At 56.6% G+C, this 17,784-nt stretch overlaps 2 protein-coding genes across 4 annotated transcripts in view; one reads left to right on the forward strand and one right to left on the reverse strand.

Annotated features, from left to right (window-relative positions):
- The window catches only part of Recql5 (RecQ like helicase 5), a 39,728-nt gene extending 37,509 nt beyond the window's left edge, over positions 1–2,219 (forward strand). Inside the window, exons 15-20 of one of the 3 annotated variants that reach the window (XM_038328271.2) lie at positions 227–344; positions 579–681; positions 856–958; positions 1,129–1,350; positions 1,536–1,605; positions 1,709–2,219. In XM_038328271.2, coding sequence (XP_038184199.1) covers positions 227–344; positions 579–681; positions 856–958; positions 1,129–1,350; positions 1,536–1,605; positions 1,709–1,809 — 717 coding nt within the window. In that variant the 3' untranslated portion in view covers positions 1,810–2,219. Of the gene's footprint in view, positions 1–226; positions 682–855; positions 959–1,128; positions 1,351–1,535; positions 1,606–1,708 lie in introns of all 3 variants that reach the window. The other 2 variants (XM_038328269.2, XM_038328270.2) reach the window with 2 other exon arrangements.
- Positions 2,220–2,354: 135 nt separating this feature from the next.
- Positions 2,355–17,784, reverse strand: part of Myo15b (myosin XVB) — a 34,537-nt gene continuing 19,107 nt past the window's right edge. Inside the window, 43 exon segments of the mRNA XM_038327524.1 lie at positions 2,355–2,638; positions 2,770–2,910; positions 3,012–3,145; positions 3,260–3,393; positions 3,672–3,787; positions 3,983–4,128; positions 4,236–4,332; positions 4,417–4,494; positions 4,594–4,688; positions 4,781–4,896; positions 4,979–5,049; positions 5,795–5,871; positions 6,160–6,232; positions 6,324–6,387; positions 6,526–6,668; positions 7,043–7,197; positions 7,282–7,393; positions 7,509–7,650; positions 7,724–7,842; positions 7,947–8,065; positions 8,164–8,239; positions 8,838–8,897; positions 9,092–9,204; positions 9,686–9,920; positions 10,040–10,127; positions 10,214–10,529; positions 10,596–10,700; positions 10,869–10,950; positions 11,136–11,327; positions 11,421–11,524; positions 11,842–11,940; positions 12,133–12,214; positions 12,319–12,395; positions 12,472–12,572; positions 12,748–12,909; positions 13,358–13,430; positions 13,600–13,778; positions 13,864–14,099; positions 14,202–14,297; positions 15,494–15,624; positions 15,783–15,840; positions 16,108–16,164; positions 16,818–16,911. Of these exon segments, the coding sequence (XP_038183452.1) occupies positions 2,558–2,638; positions 2,770–2,910; positions 3,012–3,145; positions 3,260–3,393; positions 3,672–3,787; positions 3,983–4,128; positions 4,236–4,332; positions 4,417–4,494; positions 4,594–4,688; positions 4,781–4,896; positions 4,979–5,049; positions 5,795–5,871; positions 6,160–6,232; positions 6,324–6,387; positions 6,526–6,668; positions 7,043–7,197; positions 7,282–7,393; positions 7,509–7,650; positions 7,724–7,842; positions 7,947–8,065; positions 8,164–8,239; positions 8,838–8,897; positions 9,092–9,204; positions 9,686–9,920; positions 10,040–10,127; positions 10,214–10,529; positions 10,596–10,700; positions 10,869–10,950; positions 11,136–11,327; positions 11,421–11,524; positions 11,842–11,940; positions 12,133–12,214; positions 12,319–12,395; positions 12,472–12,572; positions 12,748–12,909; positions 13,358–13,430; positions 13,600–13,778; positions 13,864–14,099; positions 14,202–14,297; positions 15,494–15,624; positions 15,783–15,840; positions 16,108–16,164; positions 16,818–16,911 (5,029 nt within the window). The 3' untranslated portion in view covers positions 2,355–2,557.

The raw sequence follows: 17,784 nt of genomic DNA on the forward strand, positions 1-17,784 counted from the left end.
CATCTCCCGGCAATAGCCGTGCCCAACCCAGATGTCAGGAAGGGCCACAGAGCATCTCTGTATTTGTCTGTCGGTCGTGGCCTCTTCTCCCATCAGCCTGACTCCTACCTGAGTCCTGTTCAGCTCTTTCTTCCCACATTTCTGAGAGCCTCTCGCCATAGCCACAGCTGTTCGTGGGGTGGTCTGGGTCCTGAGCCTTCTGACTTCTTCCTCTTTCTCCTCACAGCTCAAACCCAAGAGAGTAGGAGCTGGCTTCCCCAAAGGCTCCTGCCCATTCCAGACAGCCACAGAACTGTTGGGGAAGTCTCAGATCCAGAAACAAGCCTCTGAGGCTGTGCTGGAAGGTGAACAGGATCCCCCAGGCTGGGACTGTGTCCTTCAAGATGAAGACAGGAACGAGCCCCTCCCTGGTTACCAAGGAGAGGCTCCTGGAAGTAGTGCTAACTGTGGGGAGCCCTCGCCTGAGAGGAGGACAAAAGGCAGTGCCAAGGCTAGAGCCAGCAAGAAACAGCAGCTCCTCGCTGCAGCAGCCCTCAAGGATTCCCAGAACATCACTCGATTCTTCTGTCAAAGAACAGAAAGCCCACCCTGTGGGGGCGTGCCAGAGGACTGCGCAGAAGTTGGAGCCCAGGGGCATTTGAATACTCCAGGACAGACTGAGTGTCCTGGGGAGGGACCAAGGTAAGAGTTCCGTGTCCGGGAACCCTCATGCTGTGGCAGCTGTGGCAGCATCTGACCCCTTTGCTGCCTGGGCCTCTGAAGCGTACAGCTCATTCACGGTGGGTCCTGCTGGGCTGCCTGGATCGAGAGCGCAGCCAGACCCAGACCTCTGATGCTGCTCTTCCCTCCGGCCAGCCCCTGCTCACTCCAAGACCAGAACTGCCCTGAAGGTCAGCCTAGTCCTCTAAAGGAAACTCAGGCAGGCAAGCGGCCCAGACCCCAGCAGGTACTGGAGGAGGTGCGTGGTGAGGAGGAGGTCAGGGAAGATCACTTCTCACACCCTAGCAGCAGGTGGGATGGGCTGGGGGAAGGCTCCTGGTGCTGAGGTGCAGGCTTCCTTCCAGAAGGGAGGTGGAGCCTGTAAAGGGGAGCCCCAAAGTGATCTGTCCATGCTGTGACCCTATCCAGGAGAGCTCAGAGAGGACTCAGAAGAAGCTTTGCCCCTCAACACAGTCCTCCATCTTGGCGGAGGCCAAGGGCAGTGCCCTGGCCAATGATAGCAGCACCGAGAATAAAGCGGCTCAAGAGCCCTGCCCGCTCTCAGCTCCAGGCATCTCCGTGAAGGAGGCTGCCACTGTTGTGGTCAGGTACCTGACCCCCTTTTATAAGGAGGGCAGGTTCATATCCAAGGTAGGGTGCGTGGGCCTGGAGGATATGGGTCAAGGCAGGGGTTGGGGGTGGCCAGGGATGTGCACCCTGAATGAGGTAGGGCAGAGAAGGCCATTGAGCCAAGGCCAGCTTCTGCCCACCCTGGCTGGCTGGCTTGCCCTTGGCAGTGGTGGCTCCAGGGCTCTGTCCTCCTCCCTTCCTTGCAGGACTTGTTTAAAGGCTTTGCCCGCCACCTCTCACACCTGCTGGCTCAGAAGGCCTCTCCTGGAAAGAGTGGTGAGTGCCGACCCGGCCAGGGCCAGAAGGCATGGTGGGGGTGGAGGACGGCTGCCAGGAGGCCGGTCCTTACCTTCTCTCTGTCCTGTCCTGCTATCTGCAGTGAGGGAGGAGGCCCAGACCCTCATCAAGCAGTTTTTCCATGATCGGGCCCGGTGTGAGAGTGAAGCTGACTGGCGTGGCCTCTGTGCCCCACAAAGATGACTGAACAGGGTCGGCAGGCCCGTGCCAGAGGCACCAACTTTCTCAGGGTCCTCCTCCTCATCCCTTCCCCCAACCAAACCACACTGTAGAGATGTCACTAGACACGCAGTGGAAGGTCAGAGGTCACCTTCCTGCTTAAAACCCATCATCCTTTCTCTCTGCCTGCTCCTCCTGACCTTCATGGCCAGGGCCTCAGATTAGATGGTTCAGATGGTACGGCTGCCGCCAAAGAAAAACAGTGACCTTCTCGTCTTTGTCTCAAGTCCCCTGCCAGGGCGAGGCCATTTCTGCCCTTGAGTGTCTGCCCTCTTCTTACTTGAGATCCTAGGCTCCAGGCCCTGCCCATCTGCTGCTCAGGAAGGCCAGACCCAACTGACATGTTTGCAAGAATAAAGTCTGCTCGAGATACACGCTCATGTTCACACACAGTCGTTTTATTTGTGCCGAAGCTGCTTCATCCAGGCCCGGTGCTGGCCCTAGAGCTGAGTGGGCATTTTCCCCAGGCAGGACATCAGATGCCCAGGCCAAGTTCCTACAGCCCCAGCTCTGGGTTCAGTGCACCTCGGAGGGCATGTGTCTGCTCGCTTCCCCAGTTGATGTCGCTGTGGCAACCCCTGCCTCATGGCCCTCACTTGGGGTTGTGCTGCAGGAAATTTCAGGGCAGGGCCAGGCAGCGAAGATGGGCGAGAACCACCCAACATCCAAGGCAGACTGCTCAGGGAGACTCTGCTGCCTTTGCTCCAGCTCCTCAGCCGAGGCCTGGCCATTGTGTGGAGGACATGCTGCCCTCCTCCATCAGGAAGACAATGGTGTGCTTCAGCTCCTGGGCCTGCCAGGCAAAGATGGGTCAGTACTCTCCCCACCCCCACCACCCCTGCCCACACTGCTCCTCAACAGAGACCAGTAGCCACTGTGCTGAGGAAGCATTTCCTGGGGACTACAGAAGTCTCGGACCCTCACCTGGGGCAGCTCCAACCAGATGGTCTTGGGGTTATCAGCGGAGCCATAGTTGAGTTCCAGGCCAGGGAGCCCATCGTCCTGCAGTGGGCTGAGCAGGTGGAGCCGCTGCAGGTCTTTCAAGGGGATAGAGCAGCAGGGTTTCTGGGGTAGCAGATACAACAGAGATTGGCGCTGGGGCAGCAGTGCATGGTATGAGATTGACTCGGGATCCGACCCAACATGAGAACAGGAGCTCTACCTACCTGGGAGCTGGGGTCCATGAGGACAAGATGGTGGCGGTTGAGTCCCAGGAGGACAGGTCCCGGAAGAGCAAGCTTGCTCACTCTCAGTACCATATACACAGTGTAGCCAAAGAGGGGCAGCTGGGCCGTGGTCTCTGTGGGTAGAGGGACAGGACGAGAGTCCTTGCTGCAGATCTCCCCAGGGCAAATGAAGGGTGACTGGGCACCGAGGCCTCTGCACGCCCACCTGTCCCTTCACATGGACCTACCGATGAAGTCCATCTGTGCTCTTAGTGAGCTGCATCCTTGCATCTGCTTCAGCTCCTGGCTCACTAAGCCCTTGATGCTGGCCATGTTCACCTGCCATTGCAGTGGCTTGGGGATGTAAGCCAGCAGCTCTTGCCTACGGGACACAGCCTGGGTCACTTGGGCCTGTGACCACGGACCACCTGGCACCTACTATGGATAAGGACCCCCAGGGCCTAGCTCATAGCTCAGGAGCAGGGTGGGGAGGGGCAGAGAAGACAGGCATCCACCAAAGGAGGCCTATCTGGTTAGGACCAGGAAAGGTTAAGTGGAGTTGTGGAGTTGCCTTGGGAGAAGGGAGGTAGGAGGCTGGAGAAGCCCTTAGGTTTGGGGGAGGGGAGGGCTGGCAAGAGAGGTTGAGCTGACTTCACGTACTCCGATGGTGGACTTTTGCTGGCTTTCTTGAGGTGTTGGAGGGCAGCCAGCCGGGCAAGTTGAGCATCTTCCTGGGCACTGATCATCAGCTTCCCTTGCAGGTAGTCCCGAAGCACCTGAGGAGAGGAGGGTTGTGGGGGGCCTGTTGGGTCATGACCTCCCCAACAGTCGGTGGCTCTTAGAGACTCAGACTTGTTCATGCCCCATCCCTTCCAGCTGCCACCGAGTGAGCGTCATTGTGGAAGGGCATCTAGAGGTTGCCTAGACAGGACCTCTCCCTTAGTATCAGCAGCTTCTGGGCTGGGACCGACCTGGCTGTAGTGGATTTCGGTGTAGGTGGGGTGGTCGAAGTGCAGCGGGGTCTCCCAGCCAAGCCGCCGGCTGTGCAGGCTCATGTCCTGGTCTGTCACTACACTGTTGAGGTACTCATGGGGTGACAGTGGCCGAACCAGCTCACCTGCATAGGGGACCCATGCCAAAATTGAACACTGTCCAACTGAATTCTGTCCCAGCCCAGAGTCTACGTTCCTGTGGAGAGGTCAGTGGCTGGGGCCCTGGGCTCACCTTCGCCTTTGATGAGGAAGAGAGCAAACTCCTGCACTTCCTGCGGGTCTGTGATGCCCATCTGTCCACACAGCTCCTGCAGGACTTCCCCTGACACCTGGGTACAAGACAGGACAGGAGGGTAGAGACTGGCGTCCCGCGCATAGGCACATAGCCTCTCTCCTTGGCAGCCCCTGCTCACCGCGAAGGTCTCTATGTTTGTCCTGTAGTCCACACCCCCAGGCAGATGAATCAGAAGCAAACGAAGCACTTTCCCTTTCTGTCAGGTAAGTTGTAGGGTTAGGTTAGTCTCCAGCAATCAGAGGTCCCGGCTCTCCGCTTCTAGCCACACCCACCCATTCCAGGAGAGTCCTAATACCAGAAAAGCTTGCATTTCACCCGGTGGTGGTAGCTTCTGGCGCCCCCCATATTTAACTGTGCGCTGGAGGTTCTCCTGGCTGCTTCGGGCCAGTTCTGTAGAGAATGATGGGGGTCACAGGTGTATCCCAGCCCCTTAACTGGCAGGGCATTCTCAGCCTGAAAGTCCCTCTTCCCAACCCAGGCACCTTGGCTAGGGCTGGAATCCTGCAGGAACTTGGTCACATAGGGCATCAGAGTGGTGGAGGGTGCAAAGAAGCCCGTGAAGAGGCTGAGGATGCTCCAGCCCAGAGTGCAGTGCTTCCTGCGGGGTAGAGCTGGGTTTCAGACTGGCCAGACCATAGTGCGTTCCTGCCCGAGCCCCCTACCCCACAAGCCCCACTCACGGCTCAGGGTGTCCTGTGATTTGCTTGATGACCTGGCAGTACATCTCATCTCTGAGGTCCTCTTGGCACAGCTGTGGGGACAGGAGTGAGTGGGTAAGGCAGAGGGACAGGACAGTAGAGCCAGGGGCTGCTGTGCATGGTGGCTAACTAGGGGCCTGTCTTTAGACACACTGCTACCTGGCTGGGCCATGGTAGCGCACGCCTTTAATCCCAGCACCCACGAGGCAGAGGCAGGTGGATCTCTAGAAGCTCAAGGCGGGCATGGTCTACACAGTGAGTTCCATGATAGCCAGGGCTACAAAGAGAAACCCTGTCTTGAAAAACCACACATTAAAAAAAAATGAATGAATGAAAGTGACATCCCAACACTCGCCACCTGACAGCCTTTGCCCAGCCCAGCTCGCCACTTATTTTTAAATTATTTATTTTGTTTTTCAAGACAGAGTTTCTCTGTGTAGCTCTGGAGCCTGTCCTGGTACTCACTCTATAGACTAGGGTGGCTTCGAACTTAGAGATCCTCCTGCCTCTGTCTCCCGAGTGATGGGATTAAAAAGGTGTGTGCCACCCCTCCTGACAGAAGATCAAGTATTTTGAAACAAGGGAGAAACTCCCAGTAGCAATAGAGTGTGTGTGTCTGTGTGTGTGTGTGTGTGTGTGTGTGTGTGTGTGTGGTTTTTCAAGATGGGGTTTCTCTGTGTAGCCCCAGCTGTCCTGGAATTCACTCTGGAGACCAGGCTGGCCTTGAACTCTAGACGGGCCATTCTGGCCCAGGCAGGCGGGCAGGAAGGGTGCTCAGGGTTGGCACACAGTTCTTACCTTCAGCAGCTCATAGAGCAGAGCCAGTTCATCCGTGTTCCGGGGCTTAGGCTGGTCCCCCATAAACTGCATCAGAGCTGCCGGCAGGATATGCAGCACGGTAAGCAAGGCCTGGCGGACCTGTGCTGCCCCTGTCCAGGCCACCTGACCTCTGACCCCTTCCTCTCCAAACGCATACACACCAGGCAGGACAATCAGCTCTAACTTTGTTGAGGAAATAGGCTCAGGGAAAACCCTAGGATGCCAGTGTCAGCTGAACCCATCAATTGCCCCAGCTGTCACAGTTGGTGGAGAAGGCTTCCTATGCTGGAGGATGGGCTGATCCAGGGGGAGCTCAAAGAGGAAGGAGTCAGGTGCCCACTCACCCTTAAAGCCAGCCACAGCCCTCTTGTTCATGTCCTCATCGCTGAGACTGATGAGGGATTCCTGGATGGGGTCCTGTGGCCAAAGAGCCTTAGCTGTGAATCTAGGGCCATGGGAGTCAGAAGGCAGATCATTGGCCCGGACTCCTCCCGACCTGGCCCCTTACCTTGCTGTACTGGATCAGGTTGGCTGCAGCCTTCTTCTTGGCACCTCTACCTTCCTGTGTCGGCCTGTGGAGGGCAGAGGGAAAGACGGCCCTTGTCCCATGCCACGAAGCCCGTGGTAAGAGCAATGACCTGGTGGCTCTGTGGTTTGTACTGGGGACCACTGAGGGCAGATAGGCACAGAGATTGGTTCAGAGCACTCACGAGGTATGAGGCTTCCGGAAGTAGCGCAGGGCATATTCCTGCATGGTGTAACTGTGGGAGTCAGTAGACAGGGAGCTGTAGGCTGTGTACGAGGTGGCCTCTGAGCCTTCGCTGGGTTCTTGGCTCCTGGGATGGGTGGGGCGCTGGGAGCACAGGAAATTTGGTACCACCCCAGTGCCCACCCGCCACCTAACCCAGAGGCCCTGTTCCCACTCTTACCGCCTGGTCCCCGTACCCGTTAAGACCCAAGAGGACTGACACCAGAAGCCAGGAAAGCCACGATTATTTATTAAGCATCTTCTATGGAGACAGTGAACTAAGCACCACAGAGTCAGAGGCTGTGGATTACAAGTCTTGCCGGGGAGATGAGGCAGGAGATGGCAAAGGATAGACCGCACTGAGCGCTGCCCACCAGGCCACAGGAAGCAGCGCACCCGAGCGAGCCAGGTAGCCCTGCTCTTTCCTTCCGAGACTCCTAGTTAGGCCTTCACTCCTTCACCTCTTCTGTCTTCCTCACCTCCTGAACTGGCTCCTTCAGCTGCCGTGATTTACTCTTGCGCTGCCAGCTGTTTCTCTGTCCCAGGGAAAAGGAGCTGTCCGGAGCAGCAGCTGGCTGCACCATGTCGGCAGGAAAGAGTCCCGAGCGGCCTCCAACAGAGCCAAACTGCCAGCCTAGAAGGCAATGCAGAATGGTGGTTCACCTACCTCGCCCCCTCTGCCGCTTGGCAGCCTCCCTCTGCCAGCCCTGGGGACTACCTGGCTCTGGAGAGACCCCTGGCTGTAGCTTGATGAGGTCCCCACGCTGGAAGCTGAGGAGGCTGTGGTCATCAGTGATGTAGCTGCGCAGAGCTATGACGTAGCCAGAGTCCTGCGGACAGGTGGACGGTCTGCTGCCTGCCCTGCATGTCCTCCCAGCCGGGACCCAGCCAAAACTCTAGCCTCAGCCCAGGAAGGCCAGGCAGGGCGGGCTAGCCCACACTTGCCTTCTTGAGCTCACTCAGGAACTGCTCCACCATGGCCTCGATGGCCCTGGCTTGGGCTGTGTGCAGCATCAGCTGCTCGTTCTTCAGTGACAGCACCAGGGTGGAGCTGCCGCTACACTCCACAGCCAACACCTCAGCAAAGCTGTGTGCACAGTCAGGCCGTGAGCTGGAGGCCACCCTGCCACCCGGTCCGGGCTCTGTCTGGACCAGCTCACCTGTAGGAGCAGAGTGTCTTTAGCCTCTCCAGGTGGAAGCTAGGGTCTTGGGTCACCTTCAGCAGCCTCAGTCCCCGGTGCGACACACCCAGCAGCTGCACGTCACTGCCGCTCTCGCCCTGTCAGGTAGACAGGGGTGTCAGTCATTCCTGGCACTGCCCAGATGCCTGGGGTCCAGAGCTGAGCTGTGCCCACTCCCTAAGTCCAGTCCAGCATCACTGACCGAGACTGGGAAGATGCGTGAGAAGTAATTGGCCCAGTTGTCTCGAGCGGCCACCACGATGCGTTTTTTGATGGTGTCTTCAGCAGTGTCAAGGGAGTCCAGGCTCACCTCCAAGTCTCCTGTGGGCAGGAAGGATCCATGATATCCGTGTTCCCACGGCACTTCCCCTCAGGGCAGGTCTAGCCCGCCCCCACACCCCAGCTCCCGGGACCCGTACCCAGCAGGTCTTTCATTCTGTGCCGCTCCTCCTGGGAGATCCTGATGCAGGACTCTGCAAAGGTGTCCCTCAGGATCTGGAGGCGGAACAAAGTTGGTCAGTGCCAGGCCCTGAAACCAGAGCTCACCCATAGCAGCTATGGGTGTGCAATGGAAGAGAGGCAGAAGGCCCAGTGGTGGTGTCTACATACCTGGCAGTGCTAGCTGGGTCCTACTAGAGACACGGGTGGGACCAGGGTGGGGGGTACACGGGATGACAGAAGGCTCCCAGATCCTAGACTCATGTCCAAAACCTACAGCTCTCCCCTGTCCTTCCCACATCCACCTCACTCCTTCCTCTGGCACAATGGTCTGCTGCTGTTGACAGAGTGTACCAGCTGCCAAAATTGACCGAGTAGCAGCCGCCATTTATAAAGCACCTAATGTGTGCTAGAACCTGTGACGCACAGCCCTTGCTTGGACCTCTCATTTGCAAAACTAAGTTGATCACTGTCCCTTTTTTTTTTTTTTTTTTTTTTTTTTTTTTTTTTTTTCAAGGACTCTGAGGCAGGCACTCTGCACGCAGGCGAAGTGCTGAGTACCAGCTGTTCTCCTGTCAACTAGGTTTGAGAGAGGGTCCCGGGATGCAGTCTTGTCTGTGGGGGTGGCAGGTTGGTGTGTGAACCAGGCTCTCACCTGCTGGCAGAGAAGGCTGAGACAGTAGGGGTGGCTGAAGTTCTCCCGGGGGTAGAACACCTAAGTGCAGGACAGAAAGAGCCAAGATCATGCTAGGCTGTGACCTGGCCAGCCGATCTCTGCCCTCCCAGAAAACCAATCTTGAAAAGTGGTTCACGGGGAAGGGGATGTGTTGGGGTTTCAAGTGAGGATCTCACACTGGCCATTATTGCCCCGCCAACCCCAAAAGGCTGAGGCCCGACCCCCGTGCCCACCTCCTTGCGTAAGAACAACTTCCAGGGTGCATTTGTGTAGGAGAAGCACACGCTACCAGACGGCGCGAGGAGCTGAGTGGAGATCCCCCGGTCCTCCATGGGCTCCGTCAGGGCTAGCAGAGGGAGAGAAGAGCCTTAGACGCTTAGATGCGGGCTGACGGACCTGGGACTAGGCTACCAGAGACCCTTATGTTTCTGTTTTTCTCAGTCTCCAGACGCTTCGGCTGCCAACTTCTGGCACCAACTCCTGCCTTCATTTCTGTCCCTGAGTTTTTCTTAGTGTCCCTGGCTACCTTTACTGCAGCCACCGAGATCCCCACCACCACCAAAAAACAAAGAAGAAAACACTAGTCAGGTCTTCATCAAGGACAACACCCTGTGGAGGTCAGCCCTTTAGTGCCAGGCAGGCTTCGGGGTGCCTCAGCCCTGCCCTGCATAGGAATGAGGACTCCAGGGCTCCAAGCTCCAAAGTCCAGAGGCCCAAACAGCTGGCCTCAGCCAGATAGGGATGACTTTTGTCATGGGTCCCAAGAGGCTGTCATGAGTTCTGCCACCAACTCAAGAGACTCAACACGGGAAACACGGATTCCTCACCACGAGACTCCACTGAACGGGTCTTGGGTTCCTCAGGCAGAGACAATGGAAGTGCTGGTGGAGGTGGAGGTGGGGGTGCCGGAGTTACGGATGGACTTGGGCTATGTGGGCCAAACAAGTCCCGAAGGGGTCCCTGCTTTTCCCGGATGGATAGGGAGGGCTCAAGTCGTGGCCGAGTCTTGGGTCGAGGAGCCACAACAGGTGGGGAGCCCTTGCCCCGGTCAGGAGACATCGTCTGCAGGAAAAGGCACGGGTTAGAGTCAAGGCCAGGTTACCCAGGAAACCCCAGGTTTAGCCCGGGATTTCTGGACAGATCCTAGCCCATGCCCTGCAGAAGATGGCCGGGGAGCTCACCGATGGCGGCGAGTGGGCACCGTTAATTCCCAGCTTTGCCAAAGCCTCATCCTTAGGGTCGTTTTTCTTCTGAAAAGTTTTTACAGGCCTTGTGGAAGAATGAGAAAGTTACTAAGGCACAGGGTGATGGCCTGCGGAGAGAAACAGCCCTGGCCACGTGCCCCTGGGGCCCACCTGGTGGGTTGTACCGGCACAGGAACGGGGCCTGGGCGGCTCTGGTACATGCGGATGATGTTGCGAATTTCCCTGCTGGGTTGCGGGCGCTGGGGTGTGGAGTTGGAGCTGTGCACTGTGGGAGCTCTGTCCTGGGTGGGCACTCTGTCCTGGGTGGGCACTCTGTCCTGGGTGGGCGCTCTGTCCTGGGTGGGCACTCTGTCTTTGGTGGGCGCTTCTTTCTTTGCTGGTTCCGCCTCATCTTTCCTCACGACTTTGGGCTTACTTTGTTTCAATGGCTTCTTCACAACTGGGGGAGGAGGTGGCGGGGTTGGCTCTGCCAGGAAGAGTAAAGACAATTGAGCAGGGTTTCTACACTGGAGCCAGAGGAGCCGCAGCCCACCACACCTACCAGCTGCTTCTTCCTCCTCACTCTCCTCTGTCTCCTCCTGGGGGATCTGAACCTTGACCGGAGGCTTCACTGTCTTCACCTTGATTGGCTCTTGCCCTATAAACGCCACAGACGGCCTTCTCTGTCACTGGTGTTAGTTATATAGGGATAAGGGCCTACGTATCTGGGCTCCTGGACAGGCCACACTTGTAGGGGAGCAGAGTGTGGTCTCCCCTCCCCAGGCTGCAGGCATCAGTTACATTTCCACATGGCGGCCACCCTCACCCATCTTCTGGAAATAGTCCCGTTTCTGCTGGAAGCTCCTGGGGCGCTGAGGCCTGGCTTCAGTTTCCTCTGGAGTGTCCTCCTGGCAGAAGAGGAAATGAAGAGCAGCCCCAGTCAGCCACGGCCCCATCCTTTCAACATCGTCTTCTGATGGCTTCTTGGACCAGTCCTTCCTACCTTCCCAGTGTCTCATCTTGGTAGGTCTGGTACCTTCCCTGCCACCACATCAGACCGAGACCCAGAACTCTGCCTAGCCTTGCTCCTTACTCTAAAGCAAACATCCAAAGGTTCTGGGTGACTCTCTAGCGTCTTCTGGGGGGCAGTCAGCTTCTGGGGCTTGGGAGCCGTGACAGAGGGTGGAGCCTGGGAGGCAGCCACTGAGGCCTGAGCCCCCTGCTGGCGTCTCTGGTTCTGCTGCTCTAGAGACAGGCTCATGGCCTGGGTCGTCATCTGCTGGGCCTGAGGGAAAGGAGAGGCCGGCCAGTAAGAGCCTCCGCTGGCCCCTGTGCCCACACTCCCCAGTCAGTCCCATGGCCCAGCCACGGTGGTTACCAAGATCATTGCCTGCTGGTTGATAAAGTTCTGCTGCTGTACCGCCAGCTGCCTTGAGTCCAAACTGGGAAGCAGAGGCTGCGGCTGTGGTGGGACCATCATGGCTGCGAAGAGCGGATTTCCAGAGCAGGTTAGGCGCCATGACCAGACTTCACTCTTTGTTGTTGTTTGTTTTGCTTTGTTTTTTGAGACAGGGTTTCTCTAGCTTTGGAGCCTGTCCTGGAACTAGCTCTTATAGACCAGGCTGGCCTCGAACTCACAGAGATCCGCCTACCTCTGCCTCCCGAGTGCTGGGATTTAAAGGCATGCACCACCACCGCCCTGCCAGACTTGATCCCAAGTGCCACCTGGACTCCCAGCAGGACCTTTCCCCCACCTTCAGCCCCCAAAGCTTCTCCCAGTGCCCTTTACCCAGCCTCACCTGGGATGGTTGGGACTGCGCCCATGGCTGGCATCATGGGCATTGGTGCGGGCATCATAGCTGGCTGGTAGCTGGGTGCCTGCACCATACCTGGATACACTAAGGGAAAAGGGTCTCTCAGGTCCATTCAAACTTGGCCCCACATATCTCCTCCTCCTTCCAGCTCCAGGCAGAGAAAAGCATTGCCCTCTGGGGTACCAGCCAGAATGCCCATTTCAGTTGCCTGCGGCGATTCAGACTACCCCTGCTCTTGGGCCTGGGAAGCCCTAGAGAGACACCACCTGTACTCACCCATGGGGTAACCCTGCTGGGTGGGCCCAATGGAGCCCCCTCCCTTCATACGGCTACTCAGGGCCCAGCCTTGTTCCAGATCCTGAAGGCACAAATATTCAGTGTCAGAGCTAGAGCCTGGGAGAAACAGAAGGGGTGGCCACGCCCCAGCACCAAAGCAAAGGAGCCAGAGGGGAGGCTACTCACACTGAAGCCCCCGGAGAGAACCGGCTCAAAGATGTGGTCCAGGAAACCATCGAGACTTCCCGGCTTCCTGGCCTCACCTGTGGGGCAAGGGTACATTGCTGCATCTACCTCTGGGCCCATTCCCAGCACCCTGCCAATCTCAGTGTGCCTTACCTGGGGGGCCGCTGCCGGGCAGTGTTGGGGCTGGACCTGGAGGGAGTCCTGGGGGCAGGGAGGGAGCCTGAACACCAGGGGCTGGAGGGATGTTCTCAGCTCTGCAGGAAATTGGGACTAGTTAAGGGGACTAACTGTGGCAGTCACTGCTAAGAGGGGTGCAGAAGTTTAGGTGAGAGACCTGGTTCACCAATAACATCTATGCACCACACAACGCAGGGGCAGGGTGGCTATGAGGATGACCATCTGGGGAGAAGGCAGATGGGTGGTACCTACAAACCAAAGGGAGTGATGGGGTAGTTGCGGGAACCAGCTGGGTTTCCGAAGTCTTCAGTCTGGCCAATCAGGTCCAACACAAAGTCACAACCAGCCAGGTCTTGCCAAGCATCCCCAGAATGCAGTGACACAGACCAGCCACGAGGGGGCGCCTCCAGGCCTCTAGGTGGGACAAGAGTGAGACATCAGGGAGAGGTGTGGGCAGATGACATCCTTCAGGAGTAGAGGTCGTGAGTCAGTCGAGGGTGATTGTCTTCTGATGACCGGATGACGTCCCCACCCCAGGTGTGTGCCAGGCGCTCAGCCTCGCTCAGAAGCCTTAGACTGCGTTCCTATTTGTACCTCAAAATCCTTCTGGTGATCTCCACGCTCTAATATCTCATTTGTTATAGAGTTAGGATCTGGGCCTTATGCTGTCACACGGCCCCTCTCTTGTTTAGAATCTCTCTCTCTCTCTGGAAGCTTCCGTTGGAGCCCTCCCCTTTACCCTAAAACCTTCCCTTTCTATTCGTTGAGGAAAAGCTTTCATCCCGACCCTGGGGGACCATGCAGTGGAAAGCAGAGGGAGCGTGAGGACGGGGGCAACAGTCAGTAGTCAGGCTCCCCTTACCTGCTCTGGAGGATCCGCCCTGCTAACTGCTCTCCCGTGGTCCAGGACTCCACCTCTGCAGAGTAGCTCTCCTCTATGAGGGTTAGTGGGAGGGTGAGGGACAGAAGGCTACACCCTGATAGGAAGTGGTCACTGTCCCCACCCCAGATAGGGCAGGGAGACATGAGGGTCACAGGGCAGGAGGAGGCTAGGGACAGTGGTGGCCAGGGCCGGCTCCACTGACCAAGGGAGGCAGACCTCACCATTGAATGTGAACACATCCAGGGCCATCCGGCCCCGCCGCAATCCAGCCTTCCACTCAAGCTGCGTGGGTGGGTGGGCCCTTGAGGCCTTGGGAACTAGCGGTGTTTGCTCTAGGGCACCCAAGAGCTTGTGCTGGCACAATGCTGCCATGCCCCGGGGGGCCTGGTCAGATACAAATCTGTGGGGACAGCACAGGGTTGCTGCAAGCTCAATGGGGTACGTGGATTCCACTTTACAAGAGTCCCATCCGCTGAATCCCTTACTTGAGCAACGGCTTCTGCAGGGCAGGTGTCGGGGGGAAGGAGCTGAGGAGGACCGCCATCAGGGCCCAGCCACGCTGACTCTGCTGTTCGTCTGGATTGCGCCACAGCTGGGCCACCAGCTGACTGAAGAGCTCATCCCGCAGTCCAGGCTGGTGCTGTGCCTTCCGTATCAGGAACGTGCCAATGGTCTGCTCCTGCCAGGGCTGCAGGGATCCATCTCCCAGGAGCCGCAGCATCTGTTGACACAAAGCAAGGGTAGGAGCAGGAAGCCCAGGGCTCCCCTGCACCTTCCCAGTCCTTAGAGCAGCCATACTGACCACCTTCAAGGTATCACTCACCACCCTGTTGATCTCCAGAGCCTGCTGAGGGTTCTCGCCATTCATTCGGGTCAGGGGCTCATCCAGTAGCTGCCCTGGTCTAGGCAGATACGGCTTCTGGAGGGAAGGAGAGTGACATAGGGTTTGAGTTGGCCAGAGGGGCTACTCCTTGAGGAGCCCCCCAGGAGCATGTACCCCAGGAAGGGGACAGATGCACATGTGCGTGGATACGAGTGTGCGTGTTACTTGGACATGTGTGAGCAGGCGTGTGCCAGAGGAGGATGTCAGGCGTCTTCCTTATTTGCCTTGAGATGGGCCTGTCACTGAGCTGAGGAGCTTGTTTTACATAGACTGGCTGCCAGCAAGTTCCAGGAATCCACCTGCATCTGCCCCCGAGTACAGGGATTACAGGTATGTACGGTCATGCCTAGCTTTTTACACGGGTACTGGGGATTTTAACTCAGGCCCTCATGAAGCATTCTTTCACTAGGAATCTTCTAGCCCTTTGGTTGTTCTTTAATTAAAAACTTGACAACAAACTGCTGGTGCCCCTGCCTTTAGTCCTAAAACTTGGGAGGAAAAGGGAGGCTGATCTCTGTGCAGAGTTCCGGGCAAGCCAGGGCTACCAAAGGCCCTGTCTTTAAATGTTTTATTAAAATATGGCTGGGCATGGTGACACACACCTTTAATCCCAGGACTCTTTTTTTTGTTTTGTTTTGTTTTGTTTTGTTTTTCGAGACAGGGTTTCTCTGTAGCTTTGGAGCCTGTCCTGGAACTAGCTCTTGTAGACCAGGCTGGTCTCGAACTCACAGAGATCCGCCTGCCTCTGTCTCCCGAGTGCTGGGATTAAAGGCGTGCGCCACCACCGCCCGGCTCCCAGGACTCTTAAGGCAGAGGTAGGTAGATCTCTGACTTTGGGGCCAGCCTGATCTACATTGTAAGCTCAGGGTCAGCCTGATGTACGCAGTGAGCTCCAGACAACAGGGATACGTAATCATAATTAAACTAATACTGAGGTCTTCTTGTGTGTGGAGTCATGAATCCTGCTTTTGTATTTAAGCCTCCGGCCTGGGAAGTTTCCCTCGTTAAACCTTCATTTAGGACAGAGCTTCAGTGTTAGACAAAGCCGCAGGTACAGGAAAGGTGTGGCTGAAATAAGTCTATGGCCAAGGCTTCCCTGTAACAACCGCGTAAAAGCCGTTTTGTTCTCCAGGCAGCTCCGATGACCACAGGGGAGGGCAGGGAGAAGGTGGAGGCCTGCTCCTGCCTCACAGGTCTTACATTGGAGCTTTTGGGGTACAGGAAGGACTCACCTGGAAACTGGAGGACACGAAACTGGAGAAGGGAAACTGGTCAATGTCTGGAGGGAGGGTCAGGCTGGGCCGGACAGGAACCTCAGGTGGCAGGGACTCTGTGATACTCCCAGCCAGGGTGGCCTGGTGGCCTGAGAAGGAACACAAGAGGCAGCCTAGGACACTCGGATCCCCACTTTCCCTGAGAAGCTGCCAACCACCGTGGACAGAGTGACCATGGGTGGCTCAGGAAAAAAGGACCAGAGATGCCCCCAGTAAGGGACTCAAATAGGACATTAAGATGACGCACCTTCCGCTGTCCGCAGCAGAGCAGCCAGCTGAGCTGGGATCTCCAAGCGCCCCAGGTCCTGGTGGAGAGACCCAAATGATCATTGAGCAGGACTGGGCACACCCCCCTCTCCAGGTCTCCCCTTGAAGATCAAGGGCATAACCTGAAAACAAGTGATCAGATCCTCCAAGGGTCCCTGAGGAAAATCAAGAGAACCCCAGTCTTCCGCTCAGGTGGCACATGAGGAACAGGCCCGGACCCCTGATGACAGTCTGTACCCCCCCATGCTATGCCAGCCTCGGGGGTTCACACTCCACGCAGGCCCTGTACCTCCAGACTCACTCACCATCCTCAACTGTTTCCCCCAGGCCTCCCAGCTCTGCGGGCCACGGGAATGCTCAAGCTGCGGGAGAGATCCAGTGAGAGTTGATGCCCTCTCTCCCCCAGCAGCCCCTACAGGACCCAGCAGCTCAGGGTCCCTCCTGTCCCCAGGAGACCCTGATGGTAGCAAAGGAATGCCAATGTCATCGACCCACAGAGGTGCAGTTGCCTGGCTTCACCCTCCTCTACCCCTCTCTCCCAGCTCTCACCGTCTCCGAGCTGTGGACACCACTGTCTGTCTGGTAGGGTACCAGGAAGAGGTAAGGAAGAAGGGAATAAATGGTCCCAGGGGACAAAGTCCAGCCAGGGAGGAGCCTGGGACAGGGCAGTATGTGGGCATTGACCTTTGAGCTGCTTTATGGCTCTCAAATTGGAGTCATCAGGCAAAAGTGAGACTAGAAAGGGGCCCACAGGAGCCTGAAGGGAACAGGGGAGACCTAGGTGGAAAGGGGGAGCCAGGCCTGCAGGTACGGGGGTGTCAAGAGCCCCCAGGGCCCCGGCTTGCTCCAGCCAGAACAGGAAATGGAGGCAGTCAGCAAGCAGCGTGTTCTGGTGTTTTAGTCCTGGCACGTTTAGGTTGTCAGGATTCCTCTCTCGGGCAGTCAAGGTCACCTACCTTCTATCCTGAGTTTTTCCTCAATCCAGAAGCCCCACCCCCCGCCCCATTCCTCTTACCTGGAGTCTCTGTCGTCTCTGGAGAAGGGGCCGAGCTACAAGGAGGATAGCGTTCAGCTGTCCCAGAGCTGACTTCCGCCGGAGGTATCGCTTCCTGGGGGCCGTGGAAGTAAGGAGGGTGAGGGCTCAAAACTCACTGCTTCTTCTGTGGTACCCCAGCCCTGTGAGCCTAGACATTCATGTAAAATGGACTCCGGCTCAGTGGATGCTTCTGAGGTTTAACAGAACCAACAGAAAAGAACAGAACTTAGATCTACCTTCCTCTGTCCCTTGGCCACTGTGATTATAGGCATGTGCCACCACTTCCCGCTTTTAGGACTTTTGTTTTTAATTATGCATATGTGTATATCTCTGTGTAGGTATGAGCATGTGAATGCAGGGGTCATAGGTGGCCAGAAGAGGGCATTAGATGCCCTGGAGTTATAGGCAGTTGTGGGTCATCTGACATAGATGCTGGAAACTGGACTTGGGTCCTCTGTAAAAACCACAAGTGCTCTAACCACTGAGCCATCTCTCCAGCCCCCTAGATTCATTTTTCTAAAGAAAGGAAGAAAGGAAGGAAGAAAGGAAGGAAAAGGAAGGAAGGAAGGAAGGAGAAGAATTTTTTAAATATTTATTTATTATGTATACAATATTGTGTCTGTGTGTATGCCTGAAGGCCAGAAGAGGGCACCAGATCTCATTACAGATGGTTGTGAGCCACCATGTGGTTGCTGGGAATTGAACTCAGGACCTTTGGAAGAGCAGGCAATGCTCTTAACCGCTGAGCCATCTCTCCAGCCCCCTAGATTCATTTTTAAATATTTGTTCTGCTTAGAACCCCTTCTTTGAGGCGCCTGGTCTTCTGGCTGGAAAATTCTCCAAGATATTCTCTTTGCATATTCCTTTTTCTCACCTCCAGGGGCCCCAGGCACACATGTGGTGCACAGACAGACAGGCAAGCAAAGCACTCATACACATGCAATAA

This window comes from Arvicola amphibius, chromosome 4 (genome assembly GCF_903992535.2).
Source record: "Arvicola amphibius chromosome 4, mArvAmp1.2, whole genome shotgun sequence".
Classification (NCBI taxonomy): Eukaryota; Metazoa; Chordata; class Mammalia; order Rodentia; family Cricetidae; genus Arvicola; species Arvicola amphibius.